The sequence below is a fragment of the Chiroxiphia lanceolata genome, chromosome 2 (genome assembly GCF_009829145.1).
Source record: "Chiroxiphia lanceolata isolate bChiLan1 chromosome 2, bChiLan1.pri, whole genome shotgun sequence".
Classification (NCBI taxonomy): domain Eukaryota; kingdom Metazoa; phylum Chordata; class Aves; order Passeriformes; family Pipridae; genus Chiroxiphia; species Chiroxiphia lanceolata.
Genome location: NC_045638.1, coordinates 32628570 through 32652885, shown reverse-complemented (window position 1 = coordinate 32652885; position 24316 = coordinate 32628570). Strand labels below are relative to the sequence as shown.

Genomic DNA, 24316 nt, shown 5'->3' with positions numbered 1-24316 from the left:
AGTCTAACATCAGCATGTCCTCTGGGTCTTAAAAGAGTGTCTTGGTAACTCAGACGTGGTTCTGAGTCACTGGGAAGTGGCCTCCTGGCACTCTGCATTGGCTTTTCCCAGAGTGATTGGAGAGTTCCTGAGAATCTTCCAAAGGCATTGTACTCCTGATACAAATCAAACCAGAAGCATCTCAGTCTGTGCATTTTTTTGATTTATGTGTCCTGTAAATGTCCTCTTTTTTTCAGAAATGAGAAGAAATATATAAGCAGATACTGGAAAGAAGTGAAAGTTGGAGACTTTGTGCAGCTTCGCTGTAATGAAATTATACCTGCTGACATATTGCTGCTCTCCTCGAGTGATCCCGATGGGCTGTGCCATATAGAAACAGCTAACCTGGATGGTGAAACTAACTTAAAACAAAGACAGGTGGTGAGGAGGTTCTTAGAGCTGGTAAGTCATCATTTAAGTTAAGAATTGGTAAACGGTAAGTAGCTGTTTACCAGTACACTCCACACCAGCTAAATCTGATTGTTCTAGTAGTGCTAATGAATTACTGCTATGGTTGTCATTAAAATGAGAGCACTTGCCAACAACTGACCTCATCATAGTATCAGAAGTTTTACCATAATTTTTCCCTGAATCTGAATAAGAATTATTTGGGGCAATTGTGTGTGGTTGGAAAATGTTGGGGGTTTTTAATGGCTTCTATTGTAGCTTGGTTCTTGAAAACACATTTTAACTGCCCAAGGAGAAGATACTTAAATATAAATAAATGCTTTTCTTGCCTGTAAACCAGATCAGTTTCAATTAGGAATTTGCCTGAAACTGTGTTGCAGAATATCCCTCCAGCACTTGGAGCATTAAAGCTTGCAAGATTTAAGGGGACAGCGAGCATGCATTCTGGAGTTGTCTGTGCTCAAAAACTGTTTTACTGCTCTCTCACTGTGCTTATCTCTGCCCAACAGCACTATTTTGAAACAAAACATAATCCAGGTCAGTTACTGTCAGCAGGATTAGAGGAAATTACCTGAAGTTTTACTTGCTTTAATGGTCTTACTGAAATACTATTTATTTGTGCATCCTCCTCTCCCGTCATTCTTACCAGCTAACTCCAGTTTCCTGTATTTGTCAGAAAAAAAAAATATTTTTTAGAATTCCACTACATCTTTTTCCTAGTTACTCTTCTCATTTGAGAGATTTTGCAAACAATGGGAGCTGCTGTCCTTAATACTGTCATCAAAGGTAACTACGGAAGCCTGGAGTTGTACTGAGGTAGATCAGCATTAATGAAGTTAAAATCCAACCAAGAGAAAAAAAGTCAGTGTGCCTTCCAAATAATTCTTTATGGTAGGTAGATCCTTTCTCTGAATAGCTTGTAAAAACATGAGATAAAGACTTGTTTAATCTTCAGTGATTTCCACATAGAATTTAGACATGACATGACAGCTACCAACATGGCAAGAAGCTTAATCAGCTGCAAGCCAAATGTTTCAAAAACTCTGATTGTTTCAAAGAAGTTAATTGAATTGCTTCTCAAACATCCCATCCTGTTCCCACTGAGAGGAAATTTCTCCCAGTGGATAGAGCTTCGGCGAGGTGCTCAAAGATGTATCATGGTTTTGTGCCAACACAGAGTTCCTTTGTGACTTCAGGTACATTATGTAGGATAAAATCTGTAGATTTTATTTAGCTTACTGAACACAGGCATGTTTTGCATTTGTAGGTACAGTTATAAGGTAAGGACACGTCCCAGCTCTGTCTCACAGAATGACCCAGGAAGGCACCAGGTCCTCCACTCATCCACAGCAGATGAGTGGATTTCTGTAATCAAAGACCACTGGACACATAGCAGTAGGTGTTGGTAAACATGGTGAAAGGAATTAATGTGTCCAAGTATAAATCATCAGAAGATTAGCTTTCAAGACTCTTGCTGCCCAAAGGAGTCCCTTATGCTGTCTTGGGATTCCAGGCCTCCTGGCAGTATGTAGTGACTCAGCTCTATTCCTGGAAGCTGGCAGGCTGAGAGGACACCTGCCAACCCTACAGACTCCCCTGCTCCTGTGAGCTGTGGAGCCTAGATGTGTGCCTGAGCCATCAGTTGTGGAGACACTTCTTTGTCTTCAGCCAGTGATTACATCCGTACATTGATACAGTAGGAAAAACCAAGAGGGACTACCCCTGCAATCTCATCTTTGGCATACGTGATGAGGTTTAAATTGCTGATCCAAACCAGGCAGCTAAAGACTTCAGCTCTGGGTTTTGTACAGTTTGACTGGACCTGTAACCATTAGACTGTTGTGTGGAAGTGAGTGGCAATGTTGTTTTCTCCTCAAGCAGGTTAAAGGTTATCAAAGATTGAATTGGGTCCTGTTGGGGAAGAAGGCTGAGGAGACTGTCGGAGGACAGAAATTGTGTGAACAATTTCTATTGCATTTCTGCGACCTTTGCCTTGGTATGGCTGGGTGCAGATAGTAATAAATACTGCGCCACTAATATGGCTGCAGGCCTTGTGCCAAGGTGAAGGAGGAGTTCTTTTGACAGGAAAACAAGTTTTATGGACACCTGCTGTTATCCAGTTAGTACTGTACACCACAGTATGTTTTCCTTATGTATCCAATGTAACCTGGGGAAGAATCACATGTCTCTGTGCCACAGGCAGCATATAAGCTGTCTTTCCTCTAATAAAGGGGACATTTTTGCCAATCATATTGATTTGTGTGCAATTCTGTCCGAGCCTCTCTGCCGTTAGGAGACAGTTCTTGCCTAGGGAAGCATAGCTGACTTTATGTGCCAAGCACATCAGGGTATATGTGGCGTGGCTTGCTCAGCATACCCTGCTTTACTGAGGAAATCTGTTATCATAGAGATACTTACAGTCAGCTTTGTAGACACCTGGCACACTTTGGATTTCCGGCTCATCCTCCTTCCATATCTTAGTTCTCTCTATTATAAGATGATTATGGAACTTTTCTATCTCAGAAGCGTGCTCCGAAAAATGGGGCTAAATAATTTTTTAAATAAATTTCAAAATGCCATGCTACAATAGCAGTGAGGTCCATAGTAAATTATCAGGGGTTAAACTGGGGGCAGTGACAGAATGCTCATTCATTCCAATGAAAACAGGACTGGTCCTCAAGGAGTCAAGTATTGAAAGAGAGCCTGTAAAAAAACCACATGCAACTACCTCCACTCTCTTAAAATAGCCGAGAAAGCAGGAAATATCCAAGCCTGGGTTCCTGCATCAACTAAGTTGTAGCAAAGTGCACACTTGAAACTACTAAGTCTTCAGCAGCTGCAGTATCACAGAGCCTCTCTGTAACAGCACCCCATAAGTTATCCAGCAGAATACTTGCCATCCTCATTAAAGTCCTGGCCAAAACCTGTCTATGCACACTGTTAATTCATGCAGCAGCATTAGCTTTCACACTCCATATTAGTAGGGATAGACTCATACTCGTTCTTGAAGATACTGCCCTGCTGAGAGACCAGTGAGATTGAGGGAGCTGCTTGGGAAATGTTGGATGAATAGTAGGACCATGGCCAAGTAGCATGGAATAACAAGGTGATGCCTATCTGTTGGATTGAAGTGTAGTTCCTCTTTGGATATGTCTTAAGTTGTGACAACTGGAGAGAACTTATTGTTAGATCTCATAAAATTTTCTTGCACCTAGTGCTAACCATCCTTTTGCCAAACCTCAGCGAAGCTCATTCCCAAATCTCTTACAGGACCTGCATCCCAACCTGTTCATGTATTGCCCAAGAATGCTTTTACATTTTTTATTAATATTGTGCTCAGCAGAACAACTCTCCGTCATGTTCATAGCTGTTTTGTTCTGTGTCATTCTGCAGCCCTGTTGTTCAAGCAGGAAAACAAACAAATAGATTATGTAGTCCTGACCCTCTCTTTCCCACACTGCTAAACACTTTCCCTACCTCCCTTACAGAATGACGTGCCTTGTCATGTGGCTTATCACAGGACAAGAAATAGATTTTTTTGGAAGCTTCTTCTTAAAACATCAACTGTCAATAGCTGTCTTTGAATAATGTCTCTGTAGCAGTATCTTAAGTATTTAAAAGAAACTTTAACAAAGCTTGGCCTGTCTGTGCTTTGTATATGAGCTAACTGATAACTTCTGAACACATGCCAGTGAAGCAGGTCAACAAAGGATAGCTATTTCTATACCAGTAACTCTGCTGGGCATGGGAATGGAGTGGGGGTGGGAGTAGGAACCGTTGTTTTAAGCTACTTGTATGCTTTTCTGATTCTGTTCCTGCCCTGTGTGCACTCATGCAATTTACAGTCCCACAGGTCTGCGCCGAGCTCTCATAGAGAGCCTGGTAGCCAATTTGGGGTCACTGAAATGGGGTGTGCTCTGCACGGTTTTCTTGCAACCACAGCATTTTCTCTAAATGCCCTCTCCAAAGGCCAGCAAGCCCAGTGCTGTTATGTTGGGTACAGCTGCCCTCTGGAAGGGCAACTGTTCTGCCAGCATCCTCTGAAGAATCTCTGTGTGTCTCTTTTCAGAAATAACGGCATATAAGGTCCATAGTCTCAGAGAGTAAAAGGTTTTACGGCTTCTCCCTTCCAAATCTTTGTTCACAAAAGTACAATTCTGCTATCTTTTTAGCCTGACTTTTGAAGAAGCAATAAGCAATTATAGAAGCTTTTCTGTATCCTCGTCTCCAATGCTTTGGAGGCATTATTTTACTTTAAACATATGCTCAGAAGATCCAAGATCAGCATTTGTGGGCTTGTGAATTCCAAGAAACTGTTTTCCTTTATAGTGCAAGTGACCAGAAATATTGTTTATTTTAGTACTGCTTTGAATTGTCTGAGTAATTTATAGTAGACTGGGAACACACTGCTTGTTAGCTTTGCATGTTTGTTAACGAATGGGATATGTCTGACATAAATCTGTATTTTCTGTACATGATTCTATACTGTATCAGTACACAAGCAGTGAGAAGACTCACTGATATATTCCTCTGTGGCTTCCATGCCTGAAGACACCAGTTTGAATCTATACCTTGTTGTTGTACACTCAAAATAGTCAGTCAAGAAGAAAGAAAATCACTCAGTGAGTAGGTTAAAAAAGAAAAAAGTAAAGAGGAGAGTTTTCAAAGGCCTTGACATTTTTTCCTCCAAGGCTTTAAATACTGTGTTCTTGTTATTCTGCTACTACAGCAACAGGATGTGTTAGAAATGTTTAAAATAGTCAGAAACATATTTCTGAATGCTATGTCTTTAAAACCAAAAGGATAGTGCACCGTCTTCACCCTAAAGTACAAATCAGGTCCATGTGTGCAGCATTGGCAAGTGCAGCTAAGGAAAAGCACTGTGCTAAATCTCACCATGAGTGATCTAACAGTGCTAGCAGTGACCAGTAAACATCTCTTGGAAAAAGAAAAACAAAACAACTGTTTCTTGGTATTTTACCAGTTTCCTTCTAATTTCAAACCCACTCTCACTGCTGCCGAGTCACAGCAGCCATTTCTGGTGTCTAATAGGAGGCACAGTAGGCAGGAGGAATCAATGTGTTTTCTGTGCTACTCGGCAAGCTGCTGTGCCACCACACCCTCCACAGTGCTTATGGAATGTTTTCCAGCCATCTGAGACGTCATGTCAGCCGCTCTACAGAGAGTGGATAAGCAGATACTTTGGGCTGTGAGAGCTCAAAACTCCCTTTCAGATTTCATAAACTTGATTTAGGATATTTTGATAGTATGAATCTAGACTCATGAAAAACATTTACATTTCCTTGCTCCACTGTTTTTACTCACTATGCCTTTTAACAAAATCCACAAAAACTCACTGTGGATTCTGGAGCAGCTTATGGTTTATTAACCAGTGCCTGTGTCCTGGATGTTTATGTGGAAAGCTTCAGTTCAGCTGAAAGCTAAGCTAAATGTAGCAGCTGCCATCCCCTGTGAGGAGGTGCATGTATCTCTCTCAGAACTGGTGGAGATAGGGGATGCATTTTTTTTTTTCCTCTCATTTTTTCCTAAGAGTAGAACTTAGTTTAAAACAAGTTCATAGTAGCATGATTAAACAGGTTTAGATAAGCCTTGCAAATGACTTCGTGACTGCTTATTCACTTTGTCTAAAAAGCACATCTGAATTTGTTGTCTGCCTGTTTGGGAGGTTCATTTGCATGCAGACTAGCACCGAAATAACTCATGAGTCTCATTTCCTCTCAAGTCAGTTTGTGAACCCTTCTGGAATATGTATAAACGCAGAGCCTATGCTTACTGCAGGCACATTTGCTCATCTGTCCCAGCCTGGAAGTTGGGCTAAATTGACAGATCCAGCTTTTATTCCAGCCCTACATGTTCCTGCACTGTGCTGGAAATACACTGGGTACAGCTGAACTTAGAGAAAACAGTCCCACAGCTCCCTGTTCTAAGCATTAGGCCATTTATACCATTTATTTCTTTCCCTGTGAGTCCTAGGCAGAAGCTGACCCAGAAGAGAAGCAAAGATTACTTTCTAGAAGGGCTGCCTTGTAAGCCTGACTGTTGGTGGCTCCAGGCTGCTCTGTACTTTGGCAAGGGCAATTCATGCTAATTACATGTAAACAACTCACAGGGCAGCCTTGGTATCTCAGTGTAGATGTTGCTTATGCATTCAGTTTTTACTCACTTAAAGAAAAATTAAAATAAAAAAGAAAAGAGAAAATAAAGTGATTTTCAAATTTTGGTTTAGTCTAAACTGATCTAAGATTTCTTGTGCATCAGTCTGCATTGACTAAACTAGCCCAGTCTGAGAGAACAGCTGAAGTTAAACCAGCTCAACTTCCAGGCAGGCTAGTTTTCGACTTACCTGTTGATATGAGCTTGTTATCTCAAAGAGTCTGATTGGATCTTTTAAAGGAAGACAAGAGCAGGTATAGCTATACTCTAGCTGTTGCTTCCTGTCCTACGAGTACCCTCAGGCTGTCATCTACCTGCAATTTACTGGGAATAGTACACTATTATAATCAAGTAGATGTGAACTAATCAGTGTTGTTTGATTCAGTGTTGTTTTGACTGTAAGTACTTTAACAGGGTAGAATCAGACCACAAGAACAGCCACTGTCTCTCTTTTCGGGGTTATTCCTTGTGCCTTTCTTTTTTGCGATATTTTGAGAAGGTTCATAAGGTGATGAAAAGTGGCTTGAAAATTCCAGATATGCACATGTTAAAATAGCAGATTAGTGCTCCATCCCACACATGTTGCCAAAATTAGATTTCCCTAAGGGAAAAGACAGTTTAAAAAAAAAAAAACCCAACAAGCAAAAATAAACAATGGTTTTCCCTATGCTCTGCCAGGATATAAAATTAAAACTTTTTCTTTTTTAGTTTTACACTTTAGCTGAAGATAAGCCTTGTAAAAAGGTGTGTTTCTCAGTGCAAAATGCAAGCATATCACACCCTATGAAGGACTTTTGTTTGAGGTCATGCCTTGAACGTTTTTTTCTTTGATGAGGGGTGAATTCCTACGAAAATCTCTACACCTATATTGTTATATCTTTTATTGGATAGTATTGTGTTCAGAGATGACTTGTGTGGAAACCATGGGCATGTCTAGTTAAAGAGGAAGCAGCAATACTGCCTCTTTAACAGAGAAACAAACGTATAACAGATGCATGCAGAACAACCTGATGCAGAGTAGGACCAAAATCAGTGCTGTGGCAAACTTTTTGTGAACAAGAAGTCCTAAAGGAAGGCTGAGAACAGTTTTTCACTCCACGCCATTTAGTCAGCAGTCTCGCACTGGAAAGGATGGGGAAATAAAAACCCAAGAATGATGGTTCACTTCCTCTTTGGTCAGCCTTGAGCAAGGTTAGCATCTCTTTCTAGTTTCCATTGTGCAGGTGTCCGGGCCACAAGTTTGAGTTTCGAGAGAGCACCATTAGAGGGACAAAGAATTTGAATAACTGTAAGCGAAAATTTTGGATAGAATAATCTAAGCATTGGGGGAAGAGGGGGAGGGCAGAGAGAGAGTCCAGTTCTGAAGAGTGCTGGAGTACTTTTACCATTGCCATTGGTTGTTTGCTTTTGTGTTTATATATAGGTTAAAGGGGTGAAATTGATGAATCTAAGTTTGAGTTGTGAAGGACCTCTCATCCCTAGAGTAATCCTTCCAGCGCTGGTGGAACAGTGGTAAATCCATGTAAGGAAATGCATTATGCCAGTGCTTATGCTGCATCTGACCTCTAGAGAGGCAGGATATTTCATTCTCTATATCAATAGCTCAGCATTTCTTCATTCTGCTGTTTCTCTGAAAAAGCATTAGAAAACAAGAGAGCATTTCAGGTCCATAGAGAATATAAAACGCTATATGGCTTTCCTGTTATGGAAAAGTAAACATCTACATTTAAAGCAAGTTAAGAAGAAATTTTCCAATTTTTTTTTTGTCTTGACTTTTCTGATGTAGCCTAATTCAGTTTTACTGAACAAAAGCTTATTTCTAGAACTGTTTATTCCTTAGCCTGAGAACGGGAAATATTTGGAATATGTTCTTGGAAATGAGATTTTCTAATATAACACTGAGAACTCCTGATTTTAGGTCCGGGATTTTGAGCTGGAAATACATCATATTACACTTCCCTCTGATACCACCATCCCAGGTGACAGTATCAGTGATTAGAAAAGGATGGAAAGACCTTTTTTTCCGGAGCAGAAGGGTTCACAGTATTAAACCACATGTAACTCCAGCTATAACAGTATGGTCTCACTTTCCTTTGAAAGTACTGAGGTGGAGAAGGGGTCTGCTTTTCTACCAGAAAAGGTAGAGCAACGATATGAGGAATTCCTCTATTTATTTCAGCATCAATGATATGAACCCTCACCCCACTTCTCTTTTCTCTACCTGCTGCTACCCTCCAAGTCTTTTACACAGTTTAGTACTGATAAGGCCATAGAGGTCAGTACAAATTTGCATTAAAATGTTACTTACATGGGAAGTGGCTGGCTGTATGTCTCAAAACTGTTATTTCAATAAAACATGAAAATTTCCATTCATTGGTTATACTTGGGTTCATACTTTCAAGCTCTGCTATGACTCTGTGATGGTCAGATACTTCACATTATGTGTATGTGCTCATGCAAGAGTGAGCTGTGGTTGTCCTATACGTGCGTGACTGGACACTGGACTGTTCTCCACACAGAACTGTAGTGGTTATACTTCTTTTTTCATAGGAGAAGTGTTCCAACTCTCATATCATTTTTGTAGCCCTCCTCTGGATCCACTCTTACCAGTTACATGTCTTACTTATAGCACAGTTGGATGCAATACTCCAGGTGGGGTCTCACAAGAGTGGAGTAGAGGGGCAGAATCACCTCCCTCAGCCTCCTGGACACACTTCTTTTGATGCAACCCAGGATACAGCTGGTTTTCTGGGTTGCCAGCACACATTGTCAGCTCATGTTCAGTTTTTCATCCACTGGTATCCCCAATCCTAATCCCCAGGGCTGCTGTCAATCCATTCATCCCCCGGCCTGTATTGATGCGGGAAGTTGCCTTGACCCACATGCTGGACCTTGCCCATAGCCTTGTTGAACTTCATGAAGTTTGCACAGGCCCACCTTTCAACCCTGTCAAGGTCTCTCTGGGTGGCATCGCTTCCCTCCAGTGTGCCAAACACACCACACAGCTTGGTGTCATCTGCAAGCTTGCTGGGAATCGATTCAGTCCCACTGTCTATGTCACTGATGTCCAGTGGTCCCCAGTACAAACCCTTGAGGCGGACACCACTCACTGGTTTCCCCTTGGACATCAAAGCATTGACTACACCTCTTTGGACAGGGCCATCCAGCAAATTCCTTATCCATCTATGAGACCATCCGTTAAACCTGTGTCTCTTGGATTTAGTGGCAAGAATGTTGTGGAGGAACATATCAAAGTCCTTGCAGAAGTCCCAAGTAGATGACATATACCCAGAGAATAATTTGTGAGGAAAGCCTGCACAAGAATAATAGACTCCTCTGTTCTGCTGTACTCTGATTGAACAGGTCATATGCATGTATGTCTTCTTTCCACACTTACCTGAACAAAGCATATAGATTACTGAAGACAAGACTACACAGGAGCTTTGTAACCATTGTGCGTGCCTGAAATGTGAGGCTGACTAGAGTGCTGAACTGGGAAGTGAACCTCACCTCTACCACAGTGATATATTTTCATTCCCCTCAGCTCATTTCCCAGTTTTGGAACTGGCAAGGCCATTGTGAATTTCTCTTCATAAAATACTGCAGTCAGCTGGTATCTGAAAAAAGTCACTCTTGAATTCCTTGAAAAGGTGTTCTCCACTTTGCTACCTGTGATTTTAGCATGTTGATTGAAAAGGAGCTTGTTCAGTAGAATAGATAGAAGATGAAAATAGGTCAGAGGGGAAGCTCTTAGCCAAAGTATTCTGCAAACATCCCAACTTCCCCAATGTACTGTACATGGCAACCACAGCCCTGTTGCCTTCAGACTGACTTAATCTTCACACTGCACTTAATCTTTCCTCCACCCTCTCCACAGGGCTAAGAAGAAAGAACAGAAACAGCTGGGATTAAGTGGAGAAGGTGCACTCTTCTTGCAGTGTTTGCAGTAGGGCAGGCATGTGATGGTGAATGTTGAAACAAAATACAAATCCAAGTGAAGACATCATGCCAGTGTCCAGCTTGGGGAGTTCTGACTTGGTTATAACGCTTTCTCACACTGGAAATGCCTGTGGAAAGGCTGAAAAAACTGTGATAGTGCCAATATAAATGCTCCCTTGTAGTATGTGGAATAAAAGGTGTCTTTTCATTAGGACTGCTTCTTTCCCTCTGCGCTCCCCTGCCACTGCCAGGGCCTGAAGTCTCTCAGTTCCTTAGGCAATTGCTGTATGTTACAGGTTTCCTTCACATCCTAGAGATGTTTCTTAAACATAATAACTTGCAAGGTAAAGATGCTTTTATCTAGTTATCCTGTCTTCAGGTTGAGGTGGGCTCATCAAGCTTTGGTCTGTTTAACTGCATCCTGACACTACAGCTACTACTTTTAGATTTTACCATTCATAAGGAAACCCCTGCATTACCAAACACTCTCTCTCCTTTCAGGACTCTGATGTTTTGGGTTTGATTTGTAGAATGATGTAAGAGCAGTGCTTAACATTTCCTCTTCTGATTGAAGAGTCTTAGTCCTTCCCACTACCATTTCTTCTGGTAGAACTTCATCCCACAAGAAGTCAGACTGGCCAGCAGGCTGGACCAGAGCAGGAGTAGGGCAAGGTATATTCAGAAGCTGATCTGAGCTGTTGTGCTTCTCCTTTAAAATGAGTGTGCGATGCTTCTGCTACTAATCAAGTGACGTTTTCATCCAGCAGTTACAAAATGCAGCAGAAAGACTGCTGGAAATCTCTCCAGAAAGGGGGAAGAACTGGAGAGTGGGAACAGTTACATCTGCCTGTAACCATGAAGTGAAAAGCCTCTGCAGGAGCAGTGTGGGTTGTACACAGAGTTTTGTGAGCCCTTGAGAGGCTTCGTTTGTGGTTTAGTTGAAGCGCTGAGCTAATGCTGAGGTTGGCTCTTACAAGGTGTGAGCCCATTCATTTATTTCAGTGACTAGCTTTTGGAACAGGCAGGTACCACTTTCTTAATTGTCCAGATCTGGGTCTGTATTTCAGCCTTGACAAACACTGTTCCCTTACCACTCTCCAGCACTACTAAGGTCCATGAATGAATTCATTCACACTCCTGTAATTTTTGGTGTGTTGCTAAGGGTGGCCGTCATCCCAAGAGACGTTAGAACTTGCATGTGTGTATTTTCAGCATTGTTGACTTTTTTTTTTTGGTACTTTTGTCCCATGATTGAGTAACAGCAATTTCTTCAGCTGGCTGTCATAGAATTATTGAGGTCTTTCTAGGCCTTGCAAGCAACACTTGCAACATTTTCTCTCCTGCAGGCTGGATATTGCATTATTCCTTCATATTATTTTCTACAAAGGGGAAAACTTAGGTCAGCCAGAGGAAGATCAGCCCCCTAATATGTATTTGACTTGCTCTGGTGTTCCAGTGCTTACTGGACATGAGTTCCAATATTCCAATGAATACTGAACATGAGTTACTTTTAAACGAACAATACTAAAAAAAAAAAAGAAATCCAATTATAGTAGTAGCTGTCAGTGTGGAAAACAGAACTATTAAATTCTGTTGTACAGATGGATCTTCTTAGTTCCTAAACAGCATAGATCAAACTGTTTCTTCCTTTTCTTGTGAATTAGTGGCACAGATAAATTGTACCAGAGAGACTAATGCAGTTTGGACATTTAAAACATTTCACTCTTTTAGTATATAAACAGTCTGTATGCTTTGGATACATAACATCAGTATGTAATCCCAGTTGCACATTAATAAAAGGTCAGATTAATTTTATGTGGTAAATGCAGGGTACTGCTATATAAAGCAGTAATAGGATGGACCAATGCATTAGGAGCATGAGTTCTTAGTGCACTTAAAAGCTTTTAAGCTGGAAAAGCTATTTTTCTGGCTGAGGCAGATTTCTTTCTATTAAATATTTTCTTTGAGTTGTCTCCATGACTCCATTTCTCCCTTTTTGTTTCCTCCAGGCATACATGCCAAAACAAATCCCAGAGCCCTCATCAGCAATTGTACTGCAGGGAGAAGTCTGGATAAGATACCCAGCATCGCCAGTAAACACAATGTGATAAGTGGGTAACTGTCACTGTCACCCAAGGGCGTCCTGGGTATTTACTCATTGCTGTCCTATTGGAAGGAAGGACCGAACATCAAAGTCAGGTTTCTGCAGAAGTGTAAAGTAGGGCAGGTGCATAAAGGAAAACATTTTAATAACTATGCATTATTAATATCACTAGCAGACTATTAAATCACTCATACAACAGGCATTTAATGAAGGGAAATATGTTGTTTGAACATTGTGTAATTGTCAAACTCATCTGGCAGAGCAGCATGCTTTGCTCCTTGAGCTATGACAGTTTTGTGAGGTTGCCAGCAGAATCGAAAAGGTTGGCATTTCACTGCAGAGATTCAGAATGATTTTACGGCTGAAGCTACAAAGTCATGTTGGAGAGAGCTAAATTCAGTCTGCTTTTTTTGTGACAAATCTTTATAGTCTCTTCATCTGTCTACCTGTTGATTCCCCACTCTGTAAAGCATTGTAACATTTTCTTCTCCTCAACACTTCGCCTTTTTAGGATATATGACACAGCTCAAGGTACTGTTTTAAATGGAACTCTTCATCAGATTTAGTAGCTGGAGCATTCTTAAAAGCCTAGCCACAAAACCCTTTGCATCTGCAATTTAACTTTAATTTGAAATTCACTTTTGAAGAAATCAATATTTAGCAGGTTTTTGCTTTTGACTAAGTCTGCTTATGTAAGGAAAATAAGCTTTTCCATTGTTCCACTTAGACTAAAAATGAATTTCCCTAAGTTTTAAGTAGAAGAAGTAGGATTTATGGATAGGATGTTAAATGTTTTCCTTGCAAGAGGCATCCTGAAGAAATGAAATACATTCTACAGAATCCCTGAGTACATAAAATACCCAATGTTTGAATCTCTCCCAGGTTTGTATCAACCAGAAAGTAAGTTGTTCAGATCAGTGGTGTACAAGGCACAAGTTTGGGACACCTGCTGAGGTACCAAATAATAAATATGACACATTCAGAAAATAAAAAAAATGCTTTCAGCTGCTTTTTGTGAATGGCCTGGCCTTGTTGGTGTGCACAGGGAGACAATGAGAACAGCGCATAAGTCAAGATTTCAGGGAAATTAGGCGCTGGAAAGCCTCATTTCAGATTGCAGTCTATCTAGGCACGGAGCTTTTCATCCCTCTTGAGACTGAGACAGCTTTAATGCCCAGTAGTTCTCTAAGTGAGAAGTAAGATAAGGAAAATAAGGCATACCAGATAAGTAGTGCACAAAGATCTGGAGAAGTTCAATGTTTGACCATATTTTGATCTTGATCTTTGTGTCTGTCTTAACGGTGATGCAGAAATTCAGCGTAAGAGAAAAATTAAAAGTAGTGGGGGATAATTTTTTTTCATGGACTTTTACAAAGAAAATAGCACAAATAGTGATTTGTGCACTGTGAAAAAAACACTTTTGGCTTTAACTTCTATGTTATGAGAGAGAACATCATTACAGTTTATGTTTCAATTGCTGCCGAAATGTAGGTAGCAGCATAAAAAGGAACATAACCTTGATCATTGTGAAATCTTGCATTAACTTTGTGCTTCTTTCTAAGCACTAAAAGCAGTCACATACAGGCTGTATTTAACATATTTGTTCTTTCATATACCAAAAAGCATTTTCACATCAAAACAGTGTCATCAGCTGTAATATACAGTGTAGATCTACCCTTCCGTTTCACAGGGAAGAGATGGAGAGATGGAGTGATTTGATTTATTAATAAACTAAAGAGCTTTTGCCATAAATCAGAATTCATCAGCTTTGTTTCCTTATGTAAACTACTATTCTAATTAGATTTTCTTTCCTCCCAGATATTGTCTGGTTAAAGACCATAGTCACATATTTCAAGTTAATGGTAACAGAATACAAATATACAGACAGTTAGATTTAGTGATAAAGTACTTTTAGTTCCAAAGCTGAGTAATAAATTAAAAGAATTCAACAAAGGAGGGAGAAAGACAATATATTCCATAGTAGTGATGTGTAAGTTGGGTACGCTTAGTCCTCTCTGATCTTTACAAGATCTTTCTTTTTTTGTAAAGACTTTAGAAGCCTCTAGATTTTAAGTACGTTTTTTTTGTTGTTGTTGTAAAATAGCTGGCCTTGCTGGCAAGTTTTCTAAGCAGAAAGGGAATCCAGTCTGCTAGCTTCCAGTGCTCTAGAAGTTAATGTGTCTGTACTGCACTGAAAACACGCTCTCTCTGCTGAGTTCAGCAGCCATACAAAGCCTGCATTTGATTACCTTACGTTTTATTATTAGGTGTCTAGGATTCCCTCAGGGCATTCATCAAAGATGTTAAAATTTCTTTCTTTTCTTTTTTTAAGACCACTGAATGAAATTTTGCGCTAAATTAAATGTAATATATATAGTATGTTATAATAAAAAGACAAGAAATTATTCCCATTCCAGTCTTTTCCCTCCAACTTACAAATGCAGTTTAAGCTACAGTGGTGAATGATTGTAGGTTATTTTTTTCTGTACCTTTTTTTTTTTTCTGCCAAGGAACATATTGGAGCAAGGAAAGAAAAGATCATCTTCTGGAAGAGCAGAGCAGGCGTTATGTAGAGAAAACAGGCTTTCCCAGCACAGCAAGCTTTGGTGTGACTTGGGAGAACTTCACCTTCTCCAACAAGCTCAGGCAAACCCAGCTGCCAGATAACCCTGGCTGCTAGTATAGTGTCTCTGTAACATGAACCTGTGACTGCTGGAGTGTGTACAGTTAGGAGCTGCAGTAGCAGATTTCAGATGTCAAAGCCTGAAAGCTCTGTAATGTCTCTTTTAGCCGGTGGTTGCTTCCTTGTGACTGCTGGTGTCTGCGCCTGTCTGAAGTGAGCAGATAAGGAACAAGGGTCAAAAAGGGTGTGAATGTGTGGCTTTACGATACGTACCCTGTTCTACAGCCTAATTATGTCTTAGGTATCTCTATAGAACTAGGTACTTCCAAACATTCTCAGTATCAAACTTCAGTCACCTAGAGAAGTTTAAGGCTGACCAGGAGATACAGCTATGAGCTGAAATACCAATAGTATTTAGTTCTGAGAAGATCATCTGGATTTCTTGCAATGGCTCAGGTACTTGGCTGTCAGTCTTGATGTAATTTGGGGAGTCTGATTCTCAGCATAGCAATCTTTGCTCAAAGCTGTCTTTTGGTTTTACTCCTTTTTTTTTTCTTCCTTGTTTACAAGCAGAATTCTGCATGTAAAAGTTTTTCTTTCCTCCAGTGGGCTGTAGCTAAGTGACAGCCCATCTTCACAGTTCTCTTTATCATCTTTTGCTTCTTGAAAATACAGAAAAGATTTTCAAAAGTGTCAGGCGTGGGTGGGTTGAATTGTCTCCTGTATACTGTAAGTCTGTCGTTCTTCCAGGTGTAACTGGTAGAAAAATGAAGGAGGGTGCCAGTGGTTATTCTGACATTTCCTCTAGTTTCTTTTATCTCTAATTTAAGATCTGGTTTCTTTCACCTCTTCTGAGTAGAGTCAATATCAAAAAACCAGACACCTGTGTGTTTCAGAGAAGCTGGCAATAAGATTGTGTTTGTCCTTTGGTTAGTGATTCTCAGTCTCACAAGTATTCTCTAAAAAGTAGTGGTTGGGATCTACAGCTGCTCAGAAAACCCATTATGAAACGTAAGATATGAAGTGCTAGCACTGTTGAGAGCTTAGTAATATGATAATACACAATTGGTTCTTTTATTTAAGTGTGATGCAAAGCAGCTTTATAAAGGTAGTCCTTGTTGATGGAGACAGCCTTCTCCACAGCACCAGGATCAGATATCTCTGCTTTCACTGCATAGTTTGTTTGATCTGGCAAAGAAAGGAGAACCTTGATTTTTATTTAACAAAATAAAGTAATTATGCTGTGATATGATGTTTTTCCTCAAACACAACAAGGTGCTAACTACAGGTAAACTTATATAGTCAGCAAAAATACTAGCCTCAGAATAATGAACTAGACAATCAAGAATGTTTTAAAGTGATAATTAAGAAAGAGGTATTCTGCTATATGTGTGTAATTTACTGTAGTAGATTCATTTATCTCTGTTGGCATAAAGCAATTAAGAAGTCTTGCTAATATTTCAAAAGCTCATATTAGCGTTGCCGTAATTGGCAGTATATTGACTTATATTGTCCTAGATTTTCAGTAGCTTCACTGAACATGAAGTATAATGATGCTATTGAATTTTGAGCTTTCCCAGGTAAATTTCATTTTCCTACTCCAGACCAAATTCATTTGATTGCCGGGCTCAGCATCTTTTATCTAATGCTTATAGAAACTCACATCTTCCAGTTGCAGAACAAAAAAGTCATCCTTGTAAGGGATATTTTGTTTCTCGGGTCCCTTTGGTTTTCAGCGCCAGTTGTCAGTGTCTTTGGTTTGATTGCCTTTGGAAAAAAAATGGACTTTAACATATTACAAAAGGTAGAAAAGAAAGAGATTTTGGATATAATTTGCAAGTATTTGCTCTAAGTAATTAACATTTTTATTATTCCAGGACTCAGAGTTTGACCCTTTGAAGTTCACCAGTGTCATTGAATGTGAGAAGCCAAACAATGACTTAAGTAGGTTTCGAGGTTACATGTGAGTATTTCATATAATATCCTTCAGTATACACTTTTTTTCTCTAATATGGAATAAAATAAATGTTGGTTTGTTTTGCACTGACTTATGTAAGTTGCATCATCATCGCATCTAAATAGAGCTGCATATTTAAAGCCCTTGTAGAGGATCCCCACTTTAAGGTGAGATGGGAGCCTCATGTTTCCATTCCTTAGGATGGATTTAGTTGTTATCTTCAACCAGTTTACACTCTAGAAATGAAGGCATAAACCACTGCAATTATAGACACTCTTCTCCCTTCCCTCCATGCATCAAAAAAAGCCCATTTGGAAATGGGAGGAAATAGAAAACCAGTCCAAGAGAGGCAACAAACAAACATAATTCATTGGACACTGCTTTTATGAAGATGGATCTGTTGCATGTTTCTTTTAATATATGTGTCATTGAGGAAAATCATATATTTCTCCAGCTATGGCATTATTCTTTTCTTCTCATTCAGACAAAAAAAATTATTTGCTCACATGATGGGTGTGCTTGTACATTACCACATCAGCTATGCCCACTTGACTTAATTCTAAACAAACAGAATTGCATTGACTGGGTGCTCATATCTGGCCAATCAGTCCTTCTCCAAAAGAAATGTTTTAGGATGTGCAAAGCACTTTGCTTCTAACATAACTGATTGTGTTGACTTAGGAGATGGATTCTTGCAAACTTATTTTTCCATACAGTTACCACAGGGAGAGAAGAGCCCAGGTTTGCCTGAAGAGAGTTAAACACACAATAATTGTGTTTCAAATACAATGGTTTCCCACCCATATTGATTAGGAGTGATAAAGAGTATTAAATTCTGTAAATGTCACAAGGTAAATTGCTGGAACTTGGGGAGTTTTTTATAGTGGTGCCATTTACCACCTCAGTTACTACTCTCAGATGTCACAGATTGTGTAGGATGTACTGTCAACTGGTGTAAATTGGGGCAGTTTCTTTGAAACTACAGCAAGTTGTAGTGTGGGAAAACATGTTCCTTTATTTAGCAGCACAAAGCCCTACAGTTCATGTAAAGATAAAAGTTTAGTATTAGACATTACTGCATGAGGGTGTGTAACTGTCTCCATTAATAGAGAGCCTGCTGTACTGCAGAAATGCCATTTCCAGATATGGAAATGGAAACTGTGGCAGCTTTTCTAGCACACTCTATGTGTGAATCTTAGTCCCCAAAATATTGAGCAGAGGTTGAAAACCATAGAAAATATGCATAAATTTGTTTTTCATTATATTTTTACTTATTTACTCCATATGGAAAAGGCCTGTGGCATGTAAGTTACAGAACCATTTATGTAGCAGAAAACATGGTGTTATCTTTTGGATGGCTATTATTCAATATTGGTTATATTTAATCTTCTTCATATTTTATTGTTTCACAAATGCTGTGAATATATTTTGACACAGCAAAAAAGACACAAATTCTGAATATGGCAGAAAGCATCAGGTGATTTCCAACTCTCATCAGCTATACTTCAAGAGATTTACAGCTGAAGGACCATGGGCCGTTTGAAGTAAAGAGTGGGGACCAACCCCTCAGCAAATAAATTCTCAGTCTCCTAATTTATCACAGATGGCTTCCCCTCCCCCCCTTTTTAGATTTCCTTCATTAGTATAATGAAATCATGGGTCTATTTCAAATCATACAGTAGTAACATATAGCATTGAAACATATCATTTCCATGTTAAACTCAGATCTTAATTCTTGTTCAAAGTCTTACCAAAGGTTGCTGCTTGAAAGAATGGTTCAGATAGCTACCAACCAATAATAGCTCAACTGAAAAGAAATTATACTGAGATATTTAAATAGGAGTGCCATGAAATAATAGACTGTCAAGAAATCCATATGTAAAAGCTGTACTGAGACATTACTGCCGAAGTTTGCTTGAAGTTTTGACCACTTAGTAAGTTTCCACTTTTGACTAAGACTTTTTTTTTTCCTGTTTGAAATATGAAATGCTCTTTGGTTCTAATGCCTGTGCTGACAAATCTTTTGGGGAACAGAAATGTTTTTGTATGTGTGCTTGAAACATGTAAAAAACTCTGTTCCCCACAATTTTTCTGAAACACGATCACTATAGGTAACCAATGTAGCACAGGCGGGCAAGAATAAAAGGAGACACAGTATTAAAAAAAATTTTAAAATACTGCAAAATGCATTGAGGTGGGCTTGGCCCTACTCTTTATTTGCAAAAGCGTAGCAAGCACATTACTGCATATGACTTCTTCAGCTATATTGCCACAGTCTGCATTGAACACAGTTGGGGTGTGCAGACACACAGACAGAGTACCAGTTTTGCTCAGGTGTTTGCTTTAATACTGCTTTGCAGTTTCTGTACCTTCAGATATCCCAAGCACATTCCCTCACTTTTATTTCCCCTATAAGAAGTATTCTGTGTAAAAAGAATAGAATAAAACCTAGCATGCCCCCTGCCTGTATGGGTCTAGCCAGTATGCATGGCAAAAATTCATGGCAAGAATCTCATGCCAGCTTCCAAAAATAGCAAAACTGGCCTTAAAATCATGTTTCTACCTTTTTGTGTGTATATGGGCAAGGGAAAAAGAAAAGTCATAGTTGGCATTCTGATTTTTCAGCTTTTCTCTGAAAATAAGAAAAGTATTATTAGACAAGGACATAAAACTTTATCTGATCATACCTAAATAGGTATAGCATGGAATTGTAACAATAATGTTAATAACTATGATATTAATAATAACATGAAGATGAATATGAATCATATGGATACATGTGTGTATTTCTATTTCAAAGCTTGCCATATCAAAACCAAATTGATATAAAATCATGTTATAGTTTTTTTAAGGAAAAACAATTTTGTATATTCATATACAGTGATGTCTCTCTAGTATGCTACAGTAACGCCACGTCTTCTGGAAAAAAAAACACAAAACAACCTAGATTAAGTTTCATCACAGTTTAGAGTCAGGAAGTTTCTGACTGATCACTGAAACTATGTTTAAGATTGTTGAATATTTTCTTTGGGAGTGTCAAGCCTTGGAAAGTAATACCAGCTCTATCATTTGCTTTGTAAGATGAGAAAACAAAAAGTGAAAGAAAATACTCTCATTTGAACATAGGTTTGATACATTTCCTTGTTATTTAATGCTGGTAAACACATAACAAGGAAAAACATAATAGAAGGCTGAAGTGAGCTACCATTGGACTTATTTTTGTGTTGCTGTATTAAACCCAAACTCTTCTATACAAACACTTTCAGGGTACTGTAGCGTAGTAGTAGCTAACTGCATCTGATCTGCCCATTTCTCCTACTTCATGGTGCATTTGTATTTTAGATGCTTAGATACTACACATTGCAGTGTCATCCATGTGAGAAATTGTAGAGAAAAAGAGCGTTGCACCTGCACTTGCCAGCGCTTTTCCTCACAGCTTAGCCTTTGCATTCCAGGCATCTGAGAGGCTTCAGCTGGACACTGTTTTAAATAATGACCGAGAAAATTTTCCTTCTTTGCCTATAACTTATATTGGCTTGAATCCAGATAGGGGAAAACAGACTGTTCAACTTTTGTAATAAGCTTAAAGTTTATAACTCTGCAGGGCTAGAAATGGGATCTAGGCCATCTCTGAACCCAGACATAAAGTTGTAGAATTGGCAGGTTTGTTATCAAAATGAGCAGTTTAATCTAGCTCTAGTTTTCATTATTATTTTAATCCAGATCTTTATGTATGGAATTTTTTCTTCATTTTAGCATCAATGCCCAACTGTCTTATATGTATATTCTGTTAGCGAGTCACTGGGCATGACTCTAGACAAGAGGGAAACAAGAGTTTCCTCCAGCCTCTGCCAGCTTCTTTCTCCTAGATTTTGATTTCATCCGTGTTTTCTAAAGATCTGATGAGCAACAGTTAAGTTGTCTGACTTCATTTGGATATGGAAAAGTAAAAAGCAGCGCCAAGTGCATGTAAGGATGAGATGTGGTCAGAAGGCTCAGCCTGTGGGTCAGGGCAGTAGATTGGGGTATTGACACCTACAGGTTAACTTCAGATGTTGTACCATTGCTTTGGAGGAGTTTTGTAAAATGAGATAATAAGAACAAATAAGCAAGTAATTATATATAAAGTTTGCCATGTGCAATATACCTGGCACAGTCCACTGTTACTGTGAAGTGTAAAAACTTGATGAGGGCTGTAAAATTATAAGCCAGAGCAATTACTACTTAAGTAGGTTTATCTTTTAAAGTCCCATTTATTAACAGGAATCATAACAATCATTTGGAGACTTTATTGGGAATTCAAATATCCTCGTGATTTATGAGAAAGGCTAATGTAAATTCAGCTTTAAAGAGCAGTGGAATAACAGAATCTTGGTAGCAATGTAATTTTGACGATATGGAATCATTAAGAAATTATTTTGCATAGTTTAGGCCCAGACACCTACTGGCATACTGTAAGAGGGATGTTGGGCAGCCCCCAGTTTTTGAAGCTTCTTTGGCAAAAGGTGAGGCAGTGGGTTAAGGAGGTTTGCTGAAGAGAACAGAAGTAAAACCTCTGTTCTTGTATCTGAGGCTGGCAGGGAAGATGGGCTGAGCAGGGGAAATTCTCTCCTGATGAAAAAGCCACCTTTCATTTTTGTGTTAGAATTGCAAACTTGATATTATCTATTTCTTCCTTCTCCATTTCTGATTGTTTCTAGTCTTATCACTACTGCAACTACCTCAGCTGTCAAACCTAATGCTTTTTCTCCATCTTTAAAGTGAAAAGCTAAGCACACTTGTTGAAACACCAATGCTTTTAATATATATATTTTTTTGAGCAAAGGGTGGGTATAATTTATTGCACTGAACTAAAAAAGACTGTATATGCATGTGTGTATATTTATAAACTTATTTATAAATGTATGTATATATTACAGGTATATTCTACTCACTAAAAGCATTGACCACTGAGGTTACATAGCATAATCAGTGTTACAGAATAATCTGGAAGTAGTCCTACTAGATTGGGAACAAGTACAAAGAATTTACCAATGTGAACCTTTTCTTCTTACATATCTCAGGATATTTGATATAGTTCTTAGGCCTGAGATCCTAGCAGTATGTATTAAAGTTAGAGTTTTGGTCCTCATTTACAAAAGGAGTCTAACAGGAAAAAATATAAATATGTAACCCAGGTGTGAAGGCTTAGAAAATTGGAAGCAAATAAAAAGAACTCCACCTTTATAAAAAAAAGCACAATTTTAAACCGGTTTGCAGATTTCAGAGGACACACAATTTTAAGTGCTCAAATCCAGGTAGACATAAAATTCAGTGTTGCAGCAGCACAGTGTTAATTTTAGTATAGCACATGTGCTTTTCAGGATTTCTTTTGGACTCCCAGCTTTTGCTAGTTTTTTACAGCAGTCCATTTTTTAGACTTTGAAAGTGTGATGGTTTTGACACCTGAAAGCGAGGACAGAACATTTAAACATTTCAGACATTGCCTTAATATTCTCTGAGGTATTAGGATACTGCAGTTGATTGCATGAAATTTAATTCATTTAAAAATGGTTTGAAATTATTATTTGGTTTGTCTTTTTTACCTTAAAATATTCTAATACCCTTTTTTGATTGTTATTGCTTAGCATTTCCCTATTAAGTCTCGTAAGGCTGTTTTCTGTGTTTCTCTGTCAGTTCATACACACTACTGTGTATGTAGTAGTGGAATAAGTTGTAGTGGAAATGTTACTTTTTTACATTTTCTTCGTGTGTTTTGGTATTGATCAACAAGAATCACCAGGGTGCAGGTGATTTTGGTTTTTCTTAGATAGTTGGTGAGACAGTTCTGAAAGGAATTTCTGTTGTCCGTGCTGATGAATACATGGAATATTTTTCCTTTTAACTGAACTGATACATATTATCCCTGGCACATCTTCCTTAGTATTGCTGCTTCTGAAGCAGTCCTTTCCCAATTTCACCGTATTTCTTTCTAGGATTTCTTTGGTAAGAACATGTGAATAGTGGGTTAATCATATCCACTACACAGCTGCTTTTAGGTGGACTGGATTAACTGTGATTGCTCAGCCAGTTTGCACATGCACAGGAAGTCCAATGCATTTTCAAAGCATTAGCTAGGCTGCACACATGCTGTCGATTTGGCCTGCACATCTCTAGTGAGCATTTGTCCAGTACATTTGTATATCTAACAGCAACTGGTGCTGCTCCAGCTGGGCGGCTGCATGTCAGGGATCCTTCGGTAAGTATTCTCAGTTTTCAAAATCTGACAGAGAATCTTCCCAGGAGGAAGATCTAAGGAAATATTTTGTCATCAGATAAAAAAAGACTTCTTAAATTTGAAGATGTTTCCTGGGCTTGCTGTATTACAAAGCAGTATGATTTAACAAGCTTAATGTTTTGATATTCTTTGTTTTGTTCTGTTTTCAAACTTTCTGTAGTATACATAAAAGTGGAAAAAAGGATGGACTGTTCAAAGATAATCTTTTGTTACGTGGATGTACCATTAGAAACACAGAAGAAGTTGCAGGAATAGTAATCTATGCAGGTAAAAGCTGTTTTTCTGTCTTAAGAGACATTCTACCCTTTTATAGTTTCCTTAAAATAGTAACAAAATTCCATATGACACATTTGATGCAATTCCTTCTGCAGGGCATGAGACAAAAGCTTTGTTAAATAATAATGGACCACGTTACAAACGCAGTAAGCTTGAAAGACAGATGAATGCTGATGTCCTTTGGTGTGTCCTCATACTTCTAATCATGTGTCTGTTCTCTGCCATTGGTAAGTGCTCTTTACAAGTAGGAATTTAAGTGTCACACTGTCTTGGGATTCATGCACTTAGCCTTATTGAAAACATATGTATCTGCCAAAACATGAAATCCATACAGCTACCTCCATGTTAATTTTTGGTGTGTTTTCTTCTTTGAAATCAAAATATGTCGATACATAAGCTCATCTAAATAGCTTCTTAGTGTCAATTGAATATATGCTATAAGCACAGAGATCTGAAGGCTTAGATTCTACTACCCATTCAAGAATGCCAAGTCCAAAAAAACCCACTTTATATGTACTC

At 38.9% G+C, this 24316-nt stretch overlaps 1 protein-coding gene across 1 annotated transcript in view; it reads left to right on the top strand.

Annotated features, from left to right (window-relative positions):
* ATP10A (ATPase phospholipid transporting 10A (putative)) overlaps positions 1–24316 on the top strand; it is a 114141-nt gene that overhangs the window by 45968 nt on the left and 43857 nt on the right. Inside the window, exons 2-5 of the mRNA XM_032680638.1 lie at positions 237–441; positions 17165–17250; positions 23682–23788; positions 23893–24024. Of these exons, the coding sequence (XP_032536529.1) occupies positions 237–441; positions 17165–17250; positions 23682–23788; positions 23893–24024 (530 nt within the window). The remainder of the gene's footprint in view (positions 1–236; positions 442–17164; positions 17251–23681; positions 23789–23892; positions 24025–24316) is intronic.